This window comes from Gorilla gorilla, chromosome 1 (assembly GCF_029281585.2).
Source record: "Gorilla gorilla gorilla isolate KB3781 chromosome 1, NHGRI_mGorGor1-v2.1_pri, whole genome shotgun sequence".
Lineage (NCBI taxonomy): Eukaryota > Metazoa > Chordata > Mammalia > Primates > Hominidae > Gorilla > Gorilla gorilla.
In genome coordinates this window covers 165360417-165381140 of record NC_073224.2, presented here as the reverse complement: position 1 = coordinate 165381140, position 20724 = coordinate 165360417, and the positions used below count along the sequence as shown (strand labels likewise).

The 20724-nt window shown below is 34.8% G+C and overlaps 1 protein-coding gene and 2 long non-coding RNA genes across 5 annotated transcripts in view; 2 read left to right on the top strand and 1 right to left on the bottom strand.

Annotated features, from left to right (window-relative positions):
- The window catches only part of ERICH3 (glutamate rich 3), a 105735-nt gene that overhangs the window by 10013 nt on the left and 74998 nt on the right, over positions 1 to 20724 (bottom strand). For all 3 annotated transcript variants that reach the window (XM_004025985.5, XM_055366566.2, XM_055366610.2), the window contains one exon: positions 11550 to 11999. In XM_004025985.5, the coding sequence (XP_004026034.5) occupies positions 11550 to 11999 (450 nt within the window). The remainder of the gene's footprint in view (positions 1 to 11549; positions 12000 to 20724) is intronic.
- Positions 638 to 10665, top strand: LOC129527785 (uncharacterized). The gene is made up of 3 exons (XR_008672862.2): positions 638 to 708; positions 4908 to 5088; positions 10533 to 10665. It is a non-coding gene; the product is annotated as an uncharacterized lncRNA (long non-coding RNA).
- The window catches only part of LOC109024797 (uncharacterized), a 31988-nt gene continuing 22917 nt past the window's right edge, over positions 11654 to 20724 (top strand). The window contains exon 1 of the long non-coding RNA XR_002004329.4: positions 11654 to 11826. This is a non-coding gene — a long non-coding RNA (uncharacterized lncRNA). The remainder of the gene's footprint in view (positions 11827 to 20724) is intronic.

Below are 20724 nucleotides of genomic sequence, written 5' to 3'. Positions count from 1 at the left end.
TCAAAAAGAGTTATCTATTCAATGGTTCTTGAGAGGATTAAATGAAATAATATAGAGAGAGCATCTTCATCTTCCACTTATTAGCAAGTGTCTAGGCACTTAATAATAACAGCAACGATGATGATGATGATGATGATGGGCATTTCTAAGTGCCATCACCCAGTGAGTGTGGTATGATTCTAGGCCAAAGTGTAAAGCCAATTAAATTTGTCTTTAGTTTCTGACAATTCCCTTTCTACATCCCTTGCTTGTCATCTGATTACCCATATCGTGAATTCCATAAATCCCTGACATTACCATTATATCACCTCCTTATTAACAAAAGTTATTTCAAATAAAACTAGACTTAGATCTGTCTTCTGGGGTAAGAACATAGTATTTCTGAAACTAACTTCTTTCCTTCCCTTTCTTCCTTTCTTTCCTTTTTCCCCCTTTTCTGTCCTTTTTTCCTTCCTTCCTTCCTTCCTTTCCTTTCCTTTCTTTTTCCCTTCACTTCCCTTCCTTTCCTTTCCCTTCTTTTTCCCTTCCCTTCCCTTCCTTTTCCTTCCTTCTTTCTTTACCTACCTACTTCCTTCCTTCCTTCCTTCCTTCTTCCTTCCTTCCTTCCTCCTCCCCCGATATTCTGTTACAACGGATATAACGGCTTTACTTTGAGAAAACAGAACTAGAATGCAGTTTCTTGCTTAGTTTAAAGTGAACTGCTAAGGGGTAATTACTTACTGACCCCTCTGTATTTGGAAACGAATAGTGAAATACCTGCCTTAAATTGGTTTTGGAGGGAAAATTGTGACTTAACAATATTAGGAGGACAAACAGAAATGAAAAAGGGGAATAATATAGTTCAAATATATTCTCTTTTAAAAATATTTGAACATCAGTTTTCCTCATTCATCCAATATAACAAAAGTTTTTTACAATAAGAGTTTAGAGATTATATCGACTCATGACAATGATGTAATAGTTGGATTTACTATCAAGTTTTCATTTTAGAAACTTGACAAACATAATACATGAGTTAAATATCATCTTACTATAATAACGTGAATACTGTATATCTAGACAGTTCAAATAAGCAATGTTTTAGGTTTTGCATATAAATTTATTTGGCAATTACATGAAGCTTCATTCCATCAGTGCTAAGACATCAAAGTTTTTTCCAAGTAGTCCACAGGGTATAAAAATATAGTCTACAATATTAATAATAAACAATAATTAAGCAATTAGCAGATACTGAACCAAAAGACTACTATAAGAAGCCAAACGATACTAACATCATCTGAAAATTAAAACTCACTCAGAAATGATAGTGAAGCTTGTAGTCCCTCTGTCTCAGGGATGTTATCACCACTTGCCCACGTCTGCTGGTTTGCCCCTGGAGGATTAGCCTTCGGAAGTAGATGAGAGCCTGTATAGTTAGGTGTTGCCTATTTCAGATTCAGCAAGAATGGGATGCTGGCCTAAGTATCAAGGACTTACTAGGTGTGAAACCAGAAAAGGCTTCACTTGGTCGTTTTTTCTCAGATGTTCTTCTGAAACTGAAACTTAAAAGCAAGAACTTGGCTGGTGTCTAACCTCAACTGTATTCCACCCATAATAAAAGAGGACTGTGCACGCTGAGACTCCCATTTCAGCAATGTGACATATCACTTTGTTGCCTCTCTCTATTTAGCCCTTCATCCCCTAAGGCTCCTGTCTTTTACCTGTCAATAAAGGTGACCACTGGAGGCAAAGGTGATTGTCAGTTCTCACAGCATTAGTTGCAAAATGGAATTGTCACACACAGAAAATTTCTTAGAAAGTCAGCTTTTTTTTTTCACTCAAATAATATAATGATACTTTAAGGTATTTTTTTAAATATCAAAATATTCTTATTTTACAATGTCAGCTTTTTAGTATAAAAACAAATATATTTTAAATAATATGTATTGTATTTTCCCTAAATATGGAGACAGTATTTATATAGATTATCCAAAGCTTGAAAAAACTAAAGGATACAAAGAAAAAAATAATTATCATAGTTTCACTACTCAGGGAAGACTACTAGTTAACATTTTAATAGATTTCCAAGTATTTTTTACTCGATTCTTACTAAAGGTAGCACTTAATATCCCACTTTATTAATTTAGCAATATATTGTGACTATTTTCCCATATCATTAAATTTAAAAGACTTTTCAATAACACATAAAACATTATAATAAAGTCTTACTAAATTTCGGTTCATCAATGTCTATTGTTAAATATTGAGCTATTTCAATTGTGATTATAAAGCTATTTTAAACACTACTTATAATCATTTTTGCACATATTTATGACTATTCCCTTAGGACACATTCCTGGAATATGAATTGCTATGAATTTTTAGAAGCTTTTTATACATATTTCTAAATGTTCTTTTAAAAAGGAGGTATGATGAACAATGTCATCAATAATGACTGAAAGTCCTATGTGCCTGCACTATTTTCACAATTTCCACCAATTCTTTCTTTATTTGATAATTTAGTAATTGAAAAGTGGTGGCAAGGATAGAGCTTTCAATATTAGTAGCAAGCTTTCCTTTTGTGAATTTCCTGCTATACAATGTACATCCTTCTGTTATGATGTTTGCCTTTTCATTGATTTGTAAGAACTCTTTATGTATTACAGACATCAATCATTTTTTCCAGCCTTTATTTTAGATTCAGGGGGTACATATGCAGGTTTCCTACATGAGTAAATTACATGTCACTGAGATTTGGTGTGCAAATGATCCCATCACCCATGCAGTGAACATAATACCCAATAAGTAGTTTTTCAATCCACAGCCCCCTTTCACTTTCCCTGCCTGGTAGTCCCCAATGGCTATTGTTGCCATCTTTATGTCCATACAAACATAAATGTTTTGTCATATCCATCTGGCAAAGATTTCTTCCAGAGTTTGTTTTTCTGTATAGTCGTATGTTATTGCTGTTATTGCAAAGAATTTCACATTACTCAGTACTATTTCTTCCAAATTAATGAATTTTTTTCAAATTCCAAACTATTATTGTTAGGATTTGCAGATGTTCTACAACAAATTTTGGATTTAATCTGGCAAAAATTATCATCATCTTTATATTTAGTCTTCTGTTCAAATAGTTGGAGTGATTTCCCATTTATCACATTTCTTTTTCATCTGCTTTGTGTGGAATAGCATATTTTTCTTATTAAGCCCATGTGTTAGGTTTTTCCTTCTTATACATTTCTTAAAGTCTGATTATGAGTATTTCTCCATTGTGGTTTATTACTTTTGTTGTTGTTGTTGTTATAGTGTGAGTGGGGTGGTTCTTTGAGGCTATAGTGAGAAATTGGTCACCTTACAAATACCACCTGTTGGCACTAATAATTGCAATTAATTAATTATCCAGTGAATTTTTTCTCTTAGATCCAAGAATTATTTAGAGTACTGCTTTTAAATTTTCAATTTTTCTGGTGAGAGTTAATTATATTTTGTAAATAATTTATAGCTTTATTGCACTGTTATCATGTAATGTGGATTCAACAAATTCTGCTCTGTGCTGCTATAAAAAAGGCACATGGAGAATAATAGTTACATGATAAACCAACCTTCCAAATTATATTAATCATTTTTTCTATGTCCTTATATATTATGAAAAGGACTGATGTTTATATTTAAATACAAATGAGAGTTATTCATTTTGTATTTTCCACTAAGAGAGTGGATAGCTTCTTGAATGCTCTTAAATCCCATTGGGATGCAGATTTTCCTCAAAAACATTAAGCCGAAAGTTTCCAATTCCAATTCAGTGACCAAAGAGCTAGAGGAGAAAGGAAAGGAAAGTGGGCCTTTGAACCCTCTTAGCAGAAATGTAATTCACTGTGTTACTTTTCTGTGGTTGCAAGAGCTTCCAGGCTTGGTTAGACAGCTACTCTAGTCTTGACATTGCCATCTTCTTTGTTAGGGAAGTGCCTCTATGAATTCAGGGAGAAGACCCTCTACCCACCAGTGTAGCTGACTTTTTGTTGGTGTTGCCTCGCAAGCTTTCCTGGGGTGGTGGCAACAGTGGAGAACACTGAACAATTAGAGGCCAGCACACCGGCTTTTTACTTCCTCATGGCTCACCCCTGCTTCCAGCCTCTTCTAATCCTTTAAGTCTAGGGTGATTTCTTTTTCAACTTCTATGAGGATGCTCCTCTTTCTCGTGGGAAACAAACACAAGATAGCTCCTGATGTCTTTCTCTAATTTGCCCTCATGTAGCAAATTCCTTGGATTTTGTGACATCTGGATGGTACCTTCCTTAGATACAAAAACACACTTTTTAAACTTTGTAAAACATTTAAACTGCTATTTTTATACTTTCTTCCTCATTTAAAATAGAACAGGGACAAAGAAATCAGGTACCTGAATTCATAGTACCAAATGAAGTAAATTTCACAGTGTTTCTAATTAACATTCTCCTTAAAAGTCGATTTATAGCCTTCATATCACTTGCTGCTATGTTAATGTAGAAACTTAGAAACTCACTGCAATAATTCAACTGCTTTTGTGGAAACAAATCAAATAACATATGAAAATTCAGGCCATCACAAGTGGGATGTAAGAGTTGACACTTTAATATCTACTAGTCAAGATGCAAATTGAAATATTAAATATTTACTAAATAAAAAACATTCTTATAATCATTTTGAAGCATTATTTATGTGGTTTAAATGAATATTTTGGAATTTTTCAGGTATTCTTTACCATAAACTTTGATTTAACAAAAAAATATTTAGAATGATGATGATGAAAGTTGTAATTTTTCAGGCCAAACGTAGTTGCAGGGTAGCATTTTCTCTTTTCTGATTTTTTTGTAATTCTGTGCTTATTTTGTTTCTTTCTTTCTCTTTTCTCCCCTGACCCTCCCACAATTTTACACATCCTCTAGGCCATTTTTCTCCTTTAAAGCAATGTAAAAGGGGGCAGAACAAAGCCACAGTATTTCTGTCCTGTAGTTGCCTGTTCTCCACGGTAAAGCTTTAGATGTCATTGTCGGCCAGAGCAGATGAAGAGGAAAATATGCAGAGGAATAAGAAGGAAAGTTCAAGAAATCATCCAAGAACTTCAATGTACTGTATATCTTGGGGGCTTCAGGGGTTTTGTTTGTTTGTTTGTTTTTACAATATAGGAGTCTCCCCTTATCTGCAGGGTATATACATTCCACAACCCTAGCAGATGCTTAAAACAGTAGATAGCATCAAACTCTATATATACTATGCTTTTTCCTATACATGCCTCCTTATAATAAAGTTTAATTTATAAATTAAGCACATAAGAGATTAACAACAATAACTAATAATAAAATAGAAAATTATAACAATATACTACAATAAAAGGTATGTTGATGTGGTCTCTTTCTCTCTCTCTCTCTCTCTCTCTCTCTCTCTCTCCTTCTCTCTGTCTCTGTCTGTCTTACTGTACTGTACTCACCTATTTTCAGACTGAGGATAACCATGAGTAACTGAAACTTCAGATAAGCAGGTCAACTGTGCTACATATTTTCTAGCCAATAGTGTCTGAGGGGTTTGGGCAGTAGAAAGGTAAGGAGAAGTAGAACCACTAATACATAAAACTTTAAGAAATGGTTTACGCCCTGAGACAAAAATACTGGTTATTCTATTTCATGCTTACTTGAATCTTCATTATCGGTTCTTTCTTCCAGGTTCTCAAATGTCAAAACACAAATGCTCTAATTTGGTATACGTTACATCTTTTACATTCTCTATCGTGTATTCTCAATGACATCTAATTCATTCTCTCTCCTATACTGTTTTAAACAAACCAAATTGATCCCATCTTAAAACATGTTAAGAATCCTGAGCAACTGCATATCAGAAGAGGGTTTTGTCAAGAATTTTCATCTGTATTTTAAGAATGAAAGAATGCCATAAAAACACCATAAAGATATGCCCAACTTATTCCAAGTTCCTGGTGACCTTGAAAAGTATCCCTGTGCTTTCATCATTCTTTCTGTAGCCAGTCGATTACCTTCCCAACAACTCACCATGACAAAATTCATGATTAACATCATCTACCTACACAGTGAAGATGTTCTTCTGTCATCTTTGACATTGATGCATGGCCCACAAAACACCAGGATTAATTACAAACCGAAGACCACAGCTGTTCAAAGACAGTTGCAGAGAATGCTAAAGTTTAGCCTCCATATAGTAGCCAGAATAATCATTTCGAAACATTCAGATTATGCCATTGTGGTCTCACATCTTCCTAGAGGAAAGATTTCCTAACTCAGAATAAATTCCTCCCTATGATCTATGAGCTTCCTCCTCTGACCTCATCTTGTACTACTCTCACTTGTTTACTAGACTCTGTCACACTGGCCTCATTTCCAATTCCTTCATTCAGCAGCTATGCTCCCAATTTGGGGCCATTGCACTTGCTGGACCCCTGCTCCCTGTGGCCTTTCTGCAGATGACAGAGTGGCCTCCCCCTGCACTTCATTCATCTCTGTTCAGATGTCCGATCATTAGAGAGGCCATCCCAAAAATACTACCCCTTCCTCAAACCATCACTCTATTATCCCTTTACCCTGCTTTATTTTCCTTCTATTACTTAGCCCAGATACCCCATCACATGCTTATTTTTCACTTGGCAGGCATATCTCCCTCCTAGAATATAAAATTCATGTGGAAAGGGACTCTTATGTTCACATTGAGAACAGTGTGTGGCATAAAGCAGATCCTCAGCAAATATTTATGGACTGAAGAGGTCTATTAGAACAACCACATGCTTCCACAGGTCATTCAGAAATTCTATTTAGACCTCAACTCATAACACTTGACTTTCTTGTTCTTTCATCAGGACAATTTTATCCTGCCTGCCTGATGACAAAATTGCATTTCATTTTAGTTATACTATTATTTAAGTTCAAATTGCCTGGTCAAGCACTATGACTTTTCCTGATTCACATACAAAAATAGAAAATGCTTATTCCCATATGCATTTGACATTATAATTTACATTAAATACACTACTCTTTATTTCATTTATATTTATGATGTATAAATTAAATTAAGTTTACAAATTAATGCACTTGAGTTATTCCACTATTAGAACATATTGCCAAGATTGTGTCATAATGCATGACAGCTTAAGCTGAAAATAACAGAAAAATAAACATTAAAATAACACTATGCCCTGTAATACTGGATTAACACCCAAGAACACTGTCTGATTGCAGCTAGCAATTATAATCTTTTACTTTATCTGCTTCACTGTGTACAGTACATCTTTTATTCAATTCATCTGATTTGTTGATGGACTGGACAAAGTCCAATTAAATATGACATACTATAAAATAGTGAGAAGGAAAATATCATTTTATGCAATCAACCTAAAAGGTATGAAGGCAATGGCTGTACTTTACTCATTTATCCGCTGCTATGATCTCAAGTAAAAACAATTCAAATTAAATCGTGTTAGCTTAGAGTCTATAAAACATCATTAATTGTATATGATTTTTAGCCCACAGATTTATTTGTAACATAGATTATTCTTTAACATAATAACAGCTTTTATTCTAACTGAAAAATGATTAAATACCATACAAATGTGAGACATGGTCATTTACACATTCTCTCAGCCCTCTTTCATTTCTACCTACAGTTCCAGTCAGGGATCTAAGTACAATATATATGTGTGCATATTTTGTGCTTTTATGTGGAATTTTCTTAGAAATTGTAATTCACACAAAAAATTTCAAGAATATTTTTGACTTTTAAATCTATTATTTAAAATATTAACAAATTTATTGAATCATTTCCCTGAGTATTTGTATTTAGAAACCATTAGCCCCCCAACTGTTATAATTTACTCAGCCTCAGGTTTTTGATAGCATTAATCCTTCCACATCATTCTGAATGTTATACATGGTCTTTGTTCTGTTTTACCTGTTAATGTCTTATGCGTTATATTCCCTGACTCTATATTTCCTGGCTTTCACAACCCTCAAATTTTGTTCTTTTGTGGAAGATGAGCAATAGAACAAAACTATGAGTTCTTACACAGAAGGCAACGTATTTTAAAGAAAATGTGCAGTTATACAATACTGTGGCAATATAAGAATAACAGATAAGGTGAATAAGAAGAAAAGAGAAGTGTGCTTATGTGACAAGACATTCAAGATACAGTGTTAAGTGAAAAAAAGCAAGTCTCAGAACAAAATGTATAGTATGTTTCCATCTATATATAAAATAACATATGTATATGTATCTTTGTAATATAGCAATATATATTAATATATCTATACCTATCTACCTACCTATAATTTCTGTAATCATGCACACACAAAAAAATTGCTATCCACCGTTATCCCTGGAGAAAAAGAGTAAAGGTTGGGCAAGAAAGACTTTCACTTTCACTTTATTCTTCTCTGTTCGGTAATGTTTAAACATTTAAACCAAATTTTTGTGAGAAAAAAGTTTATCAAAAACCTTAAAATATCTATAACTTTTGAACAAAAATTATACTTATTGAAATTTATCTTGAGAAAATGTTTATAAATTTGAAATAATCTTAGTAATAAGACACTAAAGTACTAATAACAATAGTGAAAGTAAGAAAAAATATAAATGTCCAACTATAAGGAAATGGCTAAATTATGAGAAAACCACAGAATGGCATAACACACAGAGATTAAATATGTTCATAAAGATTAAAGATGTGAAAAATGATCACGGTATAATGTTAAGATATAAAGCAGGATGTATTTTACAAAATACGAAAACAAAACTTTGTAAATCCTAAGTTGACAAATAAAGAGCCCGACCAAATGTTAAAAGTGATCTTTTTGTGTGTGATAAACCTATGAGTAATTTTTCAAAATTACTTTTCTCTATTGTCTAAATATTATTCCATCTGTATTATTTGTTAATAAAAAATTAATAATAGCACATATATTATGGCTTAACAAAGATAAACAGGCCGGGTATGGTGGCTCATACCTGTAATCCCAGCACTTTGGGAGACTGAGGTGGGTGGATCACGAGGTCAAGAGATCGAGACCATCCTGGCTAACATGGTGAAACCCCGTCTCTACTAAAAATACAAAAAATTAGCCAGGTGTGGTGGCGAGCACCTGTAGTCTCAGCTACTCAGGAGGTTAGGGCAGGAGAATTGCTTGAACCCGGGAGGCGGAGGTTGCAGTGAGCCGAGATTGTGCCACTGCACTCCAGCCTGGGTGACAGAATGAGACTCCGTCTCAAAAAAAAAAAAAAAAAAATTAAAATCAAAGATAGACAGTCCCAAACCTTGCCATCTTGTGTTGAATCCATCTTAATAAAAAGATAACAAAATGTTTTAAAATTACAGATGTTATCAAGTCAAGACCATAGGTTTCCCAATATATTTGAGAAAATTAATAAGCCAATACACTTTTCATTTTACAAACTCAGAGAAAAAAAAAACTACTGTCTTCCAGGTGACATGATCATAGTGCTACATCTCTGATATTCTACAGCCTAATTATGACCCTCATTATGTATATCCTACTTTACAATAAGATGTCTGCTTACACAAATTCAGGTAAACAATCTGGTTCTCTGAAGTGAAAATTTAAAAAATGAAAATAATATTAGTGTTTCTATTGACCTTTAACACCTCTACCTTTTTGATTAGCAGCTTGTCAGCTTGTACACATTTTCTAGATGATACCTTACATGTATGAAAATTTCATAATGAAATTCAAGATCAAAGATTTGAATTATTTTATAAAAGGGTTTCAAATATATTTGAGCTAGAATCTTGATTTATATATGACAAAAATACTTTTGAAGATGTTCAGGGTCTTTGCATTTTAATTCTAGGGCAGAGGTTGATGAACTTTATCTCTAAAGTCCCAGTTTGTAAATTCTTAGGATTTTGTGGGCTATTTAAAAGTACAAAAATCATTCTTGGCTTGCAGGCTATTTAGAAAACAAGACAAAATAGTAGTGGTTTGGCCCCTGGGCCAAAGTTTGTCAAACTCTGTTCTAGAGTGATTTTTGGTAACTTATTCAAAGGTCATATGCATTGCTATACTCCACTATCTAAAACACCTTTATCCTCCTGTATCCCACCTTCAAAATTGTATTTAACCTTTAAAGTTTCTCAAATACATTCTTCATGAAAACTTTCAAGGTGTCTTTTAACAAACAGGACTTCTCTCCTTTGAAGCCACATAGCATTTTGTACCTTCTCTATTTTACATAGGACTACTAACCTTTGTCTGGTGGTGTGCCAAGGCTTCCACTCAGCAAGTTATGAGAGAAACTCTGTCTGACACATTTTTTATTGACTGTGGTGCCTTGTGCATAGTAGAAGATTAATAATATTGGTTGAAGTAATAGATAACTATTCGACATCTTCAGTTCCTAGAAGTAGACCCCAGTGGTTTAACAGTAGTTTTTAAGGGTCTGAAAGTAACATAGACGCTAAAAGTATTCATATGCTTTTAAAACGCAGCTGAATTTTAGTAATATTAAAATGTGAAAATAAATTTTATCTTAAAATCAAGAAGAATGGCTCCTGCATTGACCGGGGAGACAGATGAGAGAGAGCAACCAAAGGACTGTGAACCAGTTCCAGGGCACAGGAGGCTAGGTGAGAGGCAAGCGTCGGGCAGGTGTAATCCAGCTCTCCACAGGACACCCCTCAGCCCTTCCACTGTGCTCCTCAACTTGAGAAAAGCATCAGACCTTCCATGTGTCTAAGGTCTGGGGCCTGATTATCCTGACACTCCTTACTCTTTCCATGTCAAATGAACAATCTTACACACCCAGGAGCCCCAGGGATCAGAAAGGAACTCAGTTTCAGAGAACTCAAAGGGAAGTTTGGAATCTTGTAAGAAAATTTTACACTATTATCTAAATCTAAATTTGTATTACACAGACGCAATAGGCAATATTTATAAGTTCTGGAACAACTCTGCCTGAATTCATATCCTAGGAATGCCTCTTTTAGCTGTGTAATCTTTGGTAACTTATTTAACCTTTTGAAGCTACATTTCATTTTTCATCTGTAAAAAAGAGATGATGATAATAGAATGTAACTTAGAGGGAGATTGGGTTTTTGTGAGGACGTGATGAGTTAATATATCTAAGTGTTTAGAACCATGCCTGGAACGTAGTAAGCACCTATTAACATTAGCTATATATCTGAAACTCCATATATAGCTAAAAACAAATAGTATTTCTAGTATTAAATAATCTCTAAAAGCCACACACATCCTTGCCTTCAGACACATACTGTGCTTTATTTCATTCCTGAGATGGAATTCCCATAGGAGGGAATTTATCAAAAATAGGAAACAGGCTGGATAGAAATTATCGAGTAATTTTTTAAGTGCAAGAGAAGGCAAACAGCAAACTGAAAATACATGTATGATTATGTGACAAAGAGAGACACAGGAAAAAATCTTGAATCCCTAAAGCATTGTCACATTAGTATTTCCCAAGCTTTGGCATAATGCAATGACCAAAATCAGCTTCCGTGCATGAGGATGATGGCAGCTCAACTCAACGGCCATACTTACCACCTTCCTCCACCCCAGGGAGACCTGCCTTTTTGTCCTTCACCTGAGCAGTGCTTTCTTCCCAAAGCTTACTCTTATCCTTTTCCTTTTCTTCTGCAGAAACATGTTTCCCGGACTTCTCAGATAAACCCTCTGCAATCTCTTGGGTTCCTTTCTCCGTTCCTTCTTTAAGAACATTCTCAAAGCTTTCCTCTATTGGCATCGGCTTGGTCTCCACATCTGCTTTTGTTATTTCTTGGTCTTCAATTTCAATTTCTAAGGATTCCTCAATTGGAAGGTGAGACTCTCTTGGCTTATCATTTTCACTCAGTTCCTGAGAAGATGACCTTCTGGCACTTTCATCTGTGCTGCTGTCAGTGTGGGCTTCCCTGTCCCCCACTGCAGATTCATCCTCACTGTCACTAGAATAAGGGTGACTTCTGGATGAGGTTGATGAAGCAGTTTTCATATCTACAAAAAATAAAAGTGATGATGTTGTTGTTCTGTAAAGCAATTGGTTTAATTGTAAAAATTATGTTAGCAATTAATAATACTAAAAATTTTAAAACATAGCTTAATATAGACCTGACACCCTTTTCCCATATAGTCTACTCAGTGGTCCCCAATCTTTTTTATACCAGGGAGTGGTTTCATGGAAGACAACTTTTCCATGGACTGGGGTTGAGTGGGGATGGTTTTGGGATGATTCAAGTGCATTACATTTATTGTGCACGTTATTTCCATTATTATTACATTGTAATATATAATGAAGTAATTATACAACTGACAATAATATAGAATCAGTGGGAGCCCTGAGCTTGTTTTCCTGCATCTGGACGGCCAGATTTGGAGATAATGCGAGACAGTGGCAGACCATCAGGCATTAGATTCTCGTAAGGAGCTCACAACCTAGAACCCTGGCATGTGCAGTTCACAATAGGGTTTCTGCTCCTATGAGGATCTAATGCTTCCACTGATCTAACAGGAGATGGACCTCAGGCAGTAATGCCAGCGATAGGGGATGGGGAGTGGCTGTAAATACAGATAAAACTTCGCTGGCTTCCCCACCACTCACCTCCTGCTGTGCAGCCTGGTTCCTAATAGGCCATGGACCCTGTACCAGTCCGTGGCCCGGGGATTAGACCCCTGGTCTAAATCATTGTGAGGATAAGGAAAACCTATCAAATCAACGGAATATATGAGTATATAGAAATTTTCAATAGATCACATTTAACTATCAACCATCCCTGGGTTTTTGTTGTTTTTTGAAAGCCATTTTTTATTGAAAACGCTTTATAAATATTCACTTTGTTATAGAAAAAAATGAATAATCCTTTGTCTCTTCAACAAAACCTTGTTTTAAAAAAATTTATTTCATTCTATCACCACAGTATTCTGTGTGCATGAAACTTAAATTTTTGTCTACTGTACTATCCACCATCCTAGTATATCTTGGTATATGGACACAGTAAGATCTGTGTATTTGGCCAGTACATAGACAAATATTTTTAGGTGACACTGGCATGTATGTGTGTACATAGATGGAGATTTTATCTTATTTTGAGCTCTGCAGAAGCAGAAGCTGAGATGAAGATTCATGTGTGAGAAAAGTATTTAAGATGTGCTCCAGGAGAACTCTTAAGGGAGTAGCAGAAGCAACGGAAGGAAGGGCAGAAATCAATCAAGGGAGCTATTTCAAGCCCCATCTCAACCTCAACCTGATCCCATGGGCACTTCTGACACGTAAGCTATATTAGGATGTAATTTATATTAGGCAGGAGCTGGGCTTTCATACTTCGGTAAAGTCAGACATTGGCTATGGGCCACCCTAGGGGGAATGTAAACTCTCTGGCATTTCCAGGCTCTTTGAGTCTGAGGGTGAAGCACCACCAGTAGTCCAGGGCAGTCCTCTGAAAAAGGTGAAGGGAGCAGAAGATGGGAAATGGGTGAACAAAGTTGGCAAGAGATTCTGGGAGATCTAGGCAGTGTGACGACAGGGTGCTACAGATTCTCAGTCTAGAAACTTACGGTAGCCACAGCTGGTTTATGTAATACCTAAAAAGGTTTTAACAATTTCCAGTAAAGTACCATACACACTGAATCTCAATAAGGAAGCTGGACAGCATAAAAAATCACTGCATACATTGCTACAGGCCAGAGAAATACAATCTAGCTTTTCTAACCAATAGGTCTAGGTCTGTAATTGTTTTTTTTTTATACTTCCAAATAAAATATCCTACATTTAAATGCTGCTTATTTTTTTGTTTTCTCTGTACTCCTTACTCTTTTTTCTGTTTCTTTATTTCTTTCAGTTCCATTTGGCAGCTGTACCAATGGCTGTAGCAGCTAATGCAGAGTTTAAGATAAAAAATACCTGTCTTTGAGCTTATCCTCTTCTCTCCATGCCTCCAGCCCTGCCGGCTTTCCATGACAGGTCTTAGCATTTTAAATATAGTCTCAGAGACATATCAGAGTTTCCACAAAGATTTGAGAGATGCTACACAGCAGTAAAAAACAAACTCAAAAAGCCTTTCAGCAACAGAGCCCCTGAAGTCTAATTCCATTTGCTTTTATCTCCTGATACCTTGACAAACACCAGATGACCACTATTTTTCAAATAAATCACATACTCTAGCTACTCATTCTTTATTCTCCGTTTTATAAAATCTGGATATGCCATCTCTCTGGTAGAAAATGTAGCAAATCAAGGAGAGTTCTTCTCCATCTTACTTGTATTCGTTCAGAAACTTTAGGGTCTATGAACTCCCCTTTCCCTTCAGAGTCTTAAGTTTCTTCTTTAAAAAAAGAACATCAGCTCTGATTTATTAGCAGTTTAATCAATGGCTTTCATTAATTACATAGTTAGCTAGGACTCAATGTTATACTCCTTCTGAACTCCAAAAATATATCTACCATCTGAATATGGAAATGACTCCTACTTTTGGCTCTGAGAGTTGGTCATATAATTTTTAAAAATGAGTGCTCCTCTGCCTTTCTTTAGCAGCTTCCATTAATTGTATTATTTTATTTCAAAGGGCTGAAATATACTCTGGTTCAAGTTTGAGTCAGTCCTTCAGAGGAGAAAGATCAGAAGAATGAATGGCCTCGAAGTGGCCAGGGCACCTGACCTCCCATACAAACTCATTTCAGTTTTCAAATTTCTCCCTAAACTCATGCTATAATTTAGTTTCACTCTCATTTCTTTCTCTCATTTACATACACAGACACGGGGGTAAGACTTTGCCTATAAAAAAGCTAAAAAAGCTTCAGGGTTATGAAATAGAATTTTCAAAACTAATTTTATTTATTCTCTTAGAAATAAAGCAAATACTTATATTAAAAAAAACTTTGAGAGCACATATGTAAATTTGCTTTGTCATTAGGAGGGAAAAATTATCTTGGAAGCATGTTGATAAACAGCTATGCCTCCTACCCAATTCCATTTGTTCATGTATTCCCTTCTGGTAGTGATGCTATAAGAACCTGCTTTTGCTTGTTTTGGCAAAGAAAAGATCTGCACTCATTGCCTGAGGTCTTGGCCGAAGCCAGCAAGTTTGGTGCCATTGTTCCATGTCCTAAGCAAGGTCTTTGACTTTTCTCTTTCCACAATCAGGAGCTCTCCAGGCCCTTCTTCCCTTTTCATGTCATTGACAACTGCTTCTTTCTTTCTTTTTTGGCATCACTATAATTAAAATCTTGTTTGACACAGCATGAGATTGAGAAAAAATAACATATTCTCCTGTACGACAAACCCTGGTGTCCCAATCACAGCTCAGCTACTTAATAGTTTCGACTTTGGTTATGCTATTTAATTTCTTTAAGGCTCTGTTTTCTTAACTGTAAAATGGGGATAATTCTACTTGTTCTTCTTACATAATTGTAGAAATTACATGAGAAAAATATTTAACCTAATCAAACAAAATAATTATTTCTTTATAGTCTTTTTTCCTCTATGACATCATACATACAGCATATTCTAATAAATTTCTCTCTTGTAATTTCTTTCTCGTGATATTGAGTGATATCACAGCTACCATGATAAAGATAAAACCAATCATGATTATGCACCTACTATAAACCAAACTATGACATAGCACTTTACAAACATCTCATTTAATCCTATGAAATAATAATTATCTTCTATTTTGAGATCCAGAAAGAGAGGTCCAAAGAGGTTCAATAGTACCCAATGTCCATTAGCTAGTAAGTAGCAAGTTTTTGTAAATGCTTCTTTTGTAATGATAGACTGCAATAAAACCAAGACCCTTCTATTTGCTAAAAGGCCTTCAGACAGGAAGTACCCACAGCCATGGACCCACCATTGCTCCTCTTAGCTGACTTTCCACTGTTACCACTCAAGACTGACAGACAGGAAATTGTTCTCTTTCAAAAATCAGAACTCATGAAATGTGTAGTCTGTCCTTGTTTTTTTATCTCTACTGGTCATTCTTAACTTTGTCCACCACTCTAGAGCTCAGAGTCCTCTTAAAATATTCTGAGGCACAGAATACGAATACAAAGCAAAAGCAAAAGGTAGCAATCAAAGTCTTCCCTAGTTTATTTATAACATTTATCATGATGCTATTTTATGAAAATACACATGTTATTCAGTTATTTACCAAATAACTATGGAACACTGTGGGGACACTCACAAAAATGGGGCGCGCGCGCGCGCGTGTGTGTGTGTGTGTATGCTTTGTATGCCAGCAGTCTTCACTGTTTATACTGCCTGATTGCTAGCTTGATACGCCTGACCAAGGGCACCAGCCACACACACATCCAAAGTCAACACCAGTCCAGCAAATCCAGGATAAATTCTGCTCTCCCTCCTCATAACTGAGGTTCTGAGTTGTCCTCACTTTCCTTACAACTTACATAGATTCATTTGTCCACTAAATACATATTGAGAACTTCCTATGTGCCAGGCAATGTTCTACAAGAAAACAGAAACCTTGCTCCTTGCTTCTACCTATAATATACACTCAAAACAGAGATTGACTAATTATCCACCTCCTTTCACATGAGGGCAATAGATCCACTGTACATGTTCATAAAGGTATTGGTTCACTCTAACAGTGACTGCGGATAACTCTCTCAGAAACTATTGCCATACTCTTATTGCAATCAGTAGCCAAATTGTCTGTTTTAAACCAATGACCAGACCTGACCTTAGTTTTCAATCATTTTCTCACCTGCTAGCAAGGAGCATAATTTTACCACAGTTTAAATTTACCATTTCCTTAATTAGTGTCCTGATTTTAACTACTTTGTTTTTGGTTTATTAGCTGGAAGCACCTACAGAAACTGCAGTTTAAGTTCACAAACTAAAATGAGTAAATTAAGTTAAAAATTTAAATGATCTCAGTGACATAACCGTGGATCCCAACCCAGTGGATCCAATATGCTTTTCAACTCTAATACCATCCAATTCTCTCCTTCCTATTCCTTAGTCCAAGAGTTCACAGCAAAATCTGCATATATGCTGCTCTTAATTTCTTCAAATTAGCCATGACACATGAATTTATATATCCTACTATTAGTTGTATAAATAGTTCTGTCTTAATGAAACTTACAAGTTCATGAAAATCTGTTTATATTATATGTCAGTTCAATCAATATCTTCATGTACAGTAATAGCTAATTAGACAAGTGCTTTATACTCAATAAATATTGTAGGATGAATCTGTGCTTAATGAAAATAAAAGTATAAATTATCAAATTCCAACTATGAACAGTAACTGGTTTTTAGTCTTAAGAGGGAACATATACCCACATACTGATAGTTATTATTATCAGATGAAATGTCTCAAATCATCAGGGAGACAAGTATATGTAAGAATACATATTCACAGGTAAATGCAGATATAGCAGGAGGAGAATAAAATAAAATGTTCTCCATATTTACCTTTAATTTCACTTTCTAAACATTAAAATAAACTGTTAAAATATTTATAATACAATCAAATCATGTGTCACATTGTGCTGTATACATTATTTTCATTCATCTATTGATCTATTCAATCAGCCCTTCATTCACAAGAGTTCACTGAGTGTCTATGTAATGCCTTTGTTTTCTACAAGGCAGATTCAAGCTGTAGAGAAACACTTCATAGAAAAGTATTTTTGTGTGAATTAAAGGATGGTTCTACATTTAAGTATTCACCTGAAGTTATGCCTTCCTACTTCAACAATTGAAAAGTGACTATGGATTGGGGAATTATTACCATTAAGAAACATTTAAGTTTGATTGACCATGCAAAAAATCACACATATTATAGTCTTTGGTCAGAAGCCATCTATAACATTCCCATAATCTTCTCTGATCCAAGAAGCAGATACATTACACTGAAGTCCAAGGGTGCGTCTCACAGCACATAGAATTTCAACACAGGAGAAGCCTACACCCCCTATACTTATTTTCAAACCCATATTGAAGCCAAAAGATTAAGGGTGAGATTCTTAAAATCATGAATCAATTAAGTAGAATATTACTGTGATTCTGGGACTTCGAAAGTTTATAAGATTTACTTCTTCAACAGACTGAAAAATAGCATGAATGAAATCATCTTTCTTACTAGAAAAAATGACTTCAAGTCTTACTTTCTTTTTTTCATATTCTGGGAGAAGTCTCTTCTCTGTCTCTTTATCTCTACTTCAATCTCAATCTGTCTAATCTTTCTCAAAAGGAGCTAGTTAGTCTTTTTTTCATTACTAATTTTTAAATTTATAATTGACAAATAATTATTGTATATATTTATGAGACACAATGTGATGTTTCAGTGCATGTACACATAGTATAATGATCAAATTGGGGTAATTACATATGCATCACTTTAAGCATTCATCATTTCTTTGTGGCGACAATATTCAAAATCTTCTCTTCTAGCTATTTTGAAATATATATTACACTGTTATTCGCTATAGTCACCCTACTGTGTAGTAAAACACTAGAACTTATTCTTCCTGTCTAACTGTAACTTTGTACCCGTTGACCTCTTACTCATGGACACTATCATCCAAACTGTCCATAAAAGTATATTCTCAGTGACATGATACTTTTCCCCTCAACCTTATAACATTCATCTATGACAATATATTTTCAACTGGTGAATTAGTGCCTGGGGTTGCCAACACAAATGCAGAGAAAAGGAAGCTGTCGTTCTTTTTAAATGATAGGAAGTCTCACACATCATTCCTAAACCAGGGTCCTCTCTTAGTCAGCTTGTAGCCAGTAGCACTCTATCACTCATGGGCTGCTCAGCACAGTGTATTCATCAAGGCAGGCCGACACAATTGTTAGCTGGCAGTTCAAATGAGGCTGACTTGTCACAAGAGTGACAGCCTGGGCAATAGTTTGCCCTCTGGGAACAGGTGCAGGCAGGTTCAAATGAAACACATCCAAATACTAACAGCAAGATTCTTAATCATGTCAATAAAAAGGATGTACTGGTGTCTGGGATTCAGTGGTCACATATGCCTCTCACACTTTTGGAAATGAAATGCTGTCTGGCTTTTCAACAGAGTATTCCAAGGAATCCATCATGTCATTATCATTTTTAATACATGCTACTTGTTCGCTGGATAAAATCTCTAATGCTGATACTCCACATACTAAAAGACATGTTTATGCCTTGAATAACACAAAGGCAAGTTATCAAAATAAAGGAATGGAAAATAAGAAAGTCTGATGATGGAGTAAAAAAAACCATAATCAGCAATGAGATTTGATTTCAGAATGACACTGTTTTAAAACACCAAGCACGCAAAAGAGCCCTTTAAAAGCATAGCTTAATAACATCATTAATGAAACAACAAAAGAAAATAGCTAGCCAATTTAATTTTGGCTCTTAAATTTCCCAATATTTGTGAACCAGCTATATGTTCTTATAGTTTTCATTGCATATCTATTTAAAATGTTATATATTATGTATCTATACAATGTTGCTAATTATACATTTTTCCCATTGAAAATTCCAATAACTGTAAAGTATAAATGTAGCTAGATATCATGGCACTAACCGAAACATCTTAGTATTATTGGTGTTAGCATTCAAGTAGCTGCTTAATATTTAAAAAATATCTTTTGAGAAATCAGCTATGTCAATATGCAGAGGATTGAAACTAAACCCCTTCCTTACACCATATACAAAAATCAACTCAAGATGTATTAAAGACTTAAAAGTAAACCTAAATCTAACATTGAGATTGTTCACAGAACTAGAAAAACCTATTTTAAAATTCACGTGGAACCAAAAAAGAGTCAGACATTTTGTCTCATCTCTTGTATCTATCCTCTGAACATCTGTTGAGTTTCCAAACTCTAACATCTAGTGAGAACATTACTTACTTATGCTGTACTCTGCCACTGGTGTTTCGATCCTCTCCAATATTCTCTACTCCTCTTGCATTTTCTTTTCTAACTTAGGACTTTTTTATTTCTCTTTCTTTTACCATGAAAGTCTACCTACTGCTGTTTTCCATACATTTTCTTATATGTAGCTTTCTCTCTTTCTCCCATCTTACCTATTATTAAAATTATACTTTCTTATATTTCTGAAATGCTGAGGTATGTGTGAAAAATCATTGATTCAACTTTTGCTAAAAGTGAAATTTAGTACTATTTATTACATGGATTTTATGGTCTTGCATTGAAAAGAATCTTTACCTCAAGTTGTTTAAAAAAACTCATAAATTTCATAGGGATTAAGTATCTGAATTAAAATTAAATAATGAAAATGGATGAAAATTTGGGGATATGTCCCTAACCTTTGGATTAGGAGAAGGCTTTTTAATTAGAAAAGAAACTGTTAAGCAATAACAAACAAGATTAATAGATACAGTAATAAAAATCAAAAAGTTCTGAATGACAAAATATTAATGAAGTAAAAAAAATTGAATGAAAGCATGACAGCATGTGATAAACTATGCCTAATAAAGAGCCCCCCAATAGCCATAATATCCAATAGAGAAATGAGTAAAGCAAGCAAAATATTCAAAGAAAAGGAAATATAAATGGACAATGAATATAAGGAAAGATGCTCAACCCACCAGGAGTTAGGGTAATAAAAACTAAAACAAGAAGCTAGTATTTTTTTGCCCATAAGATTAACATAAATAAGATTAATAAAATCCAGGTGAGTGGGTGTATCACAAAACAGGCTTTCTCTTATATCCTTGTTAGGAATGTGAATTATAT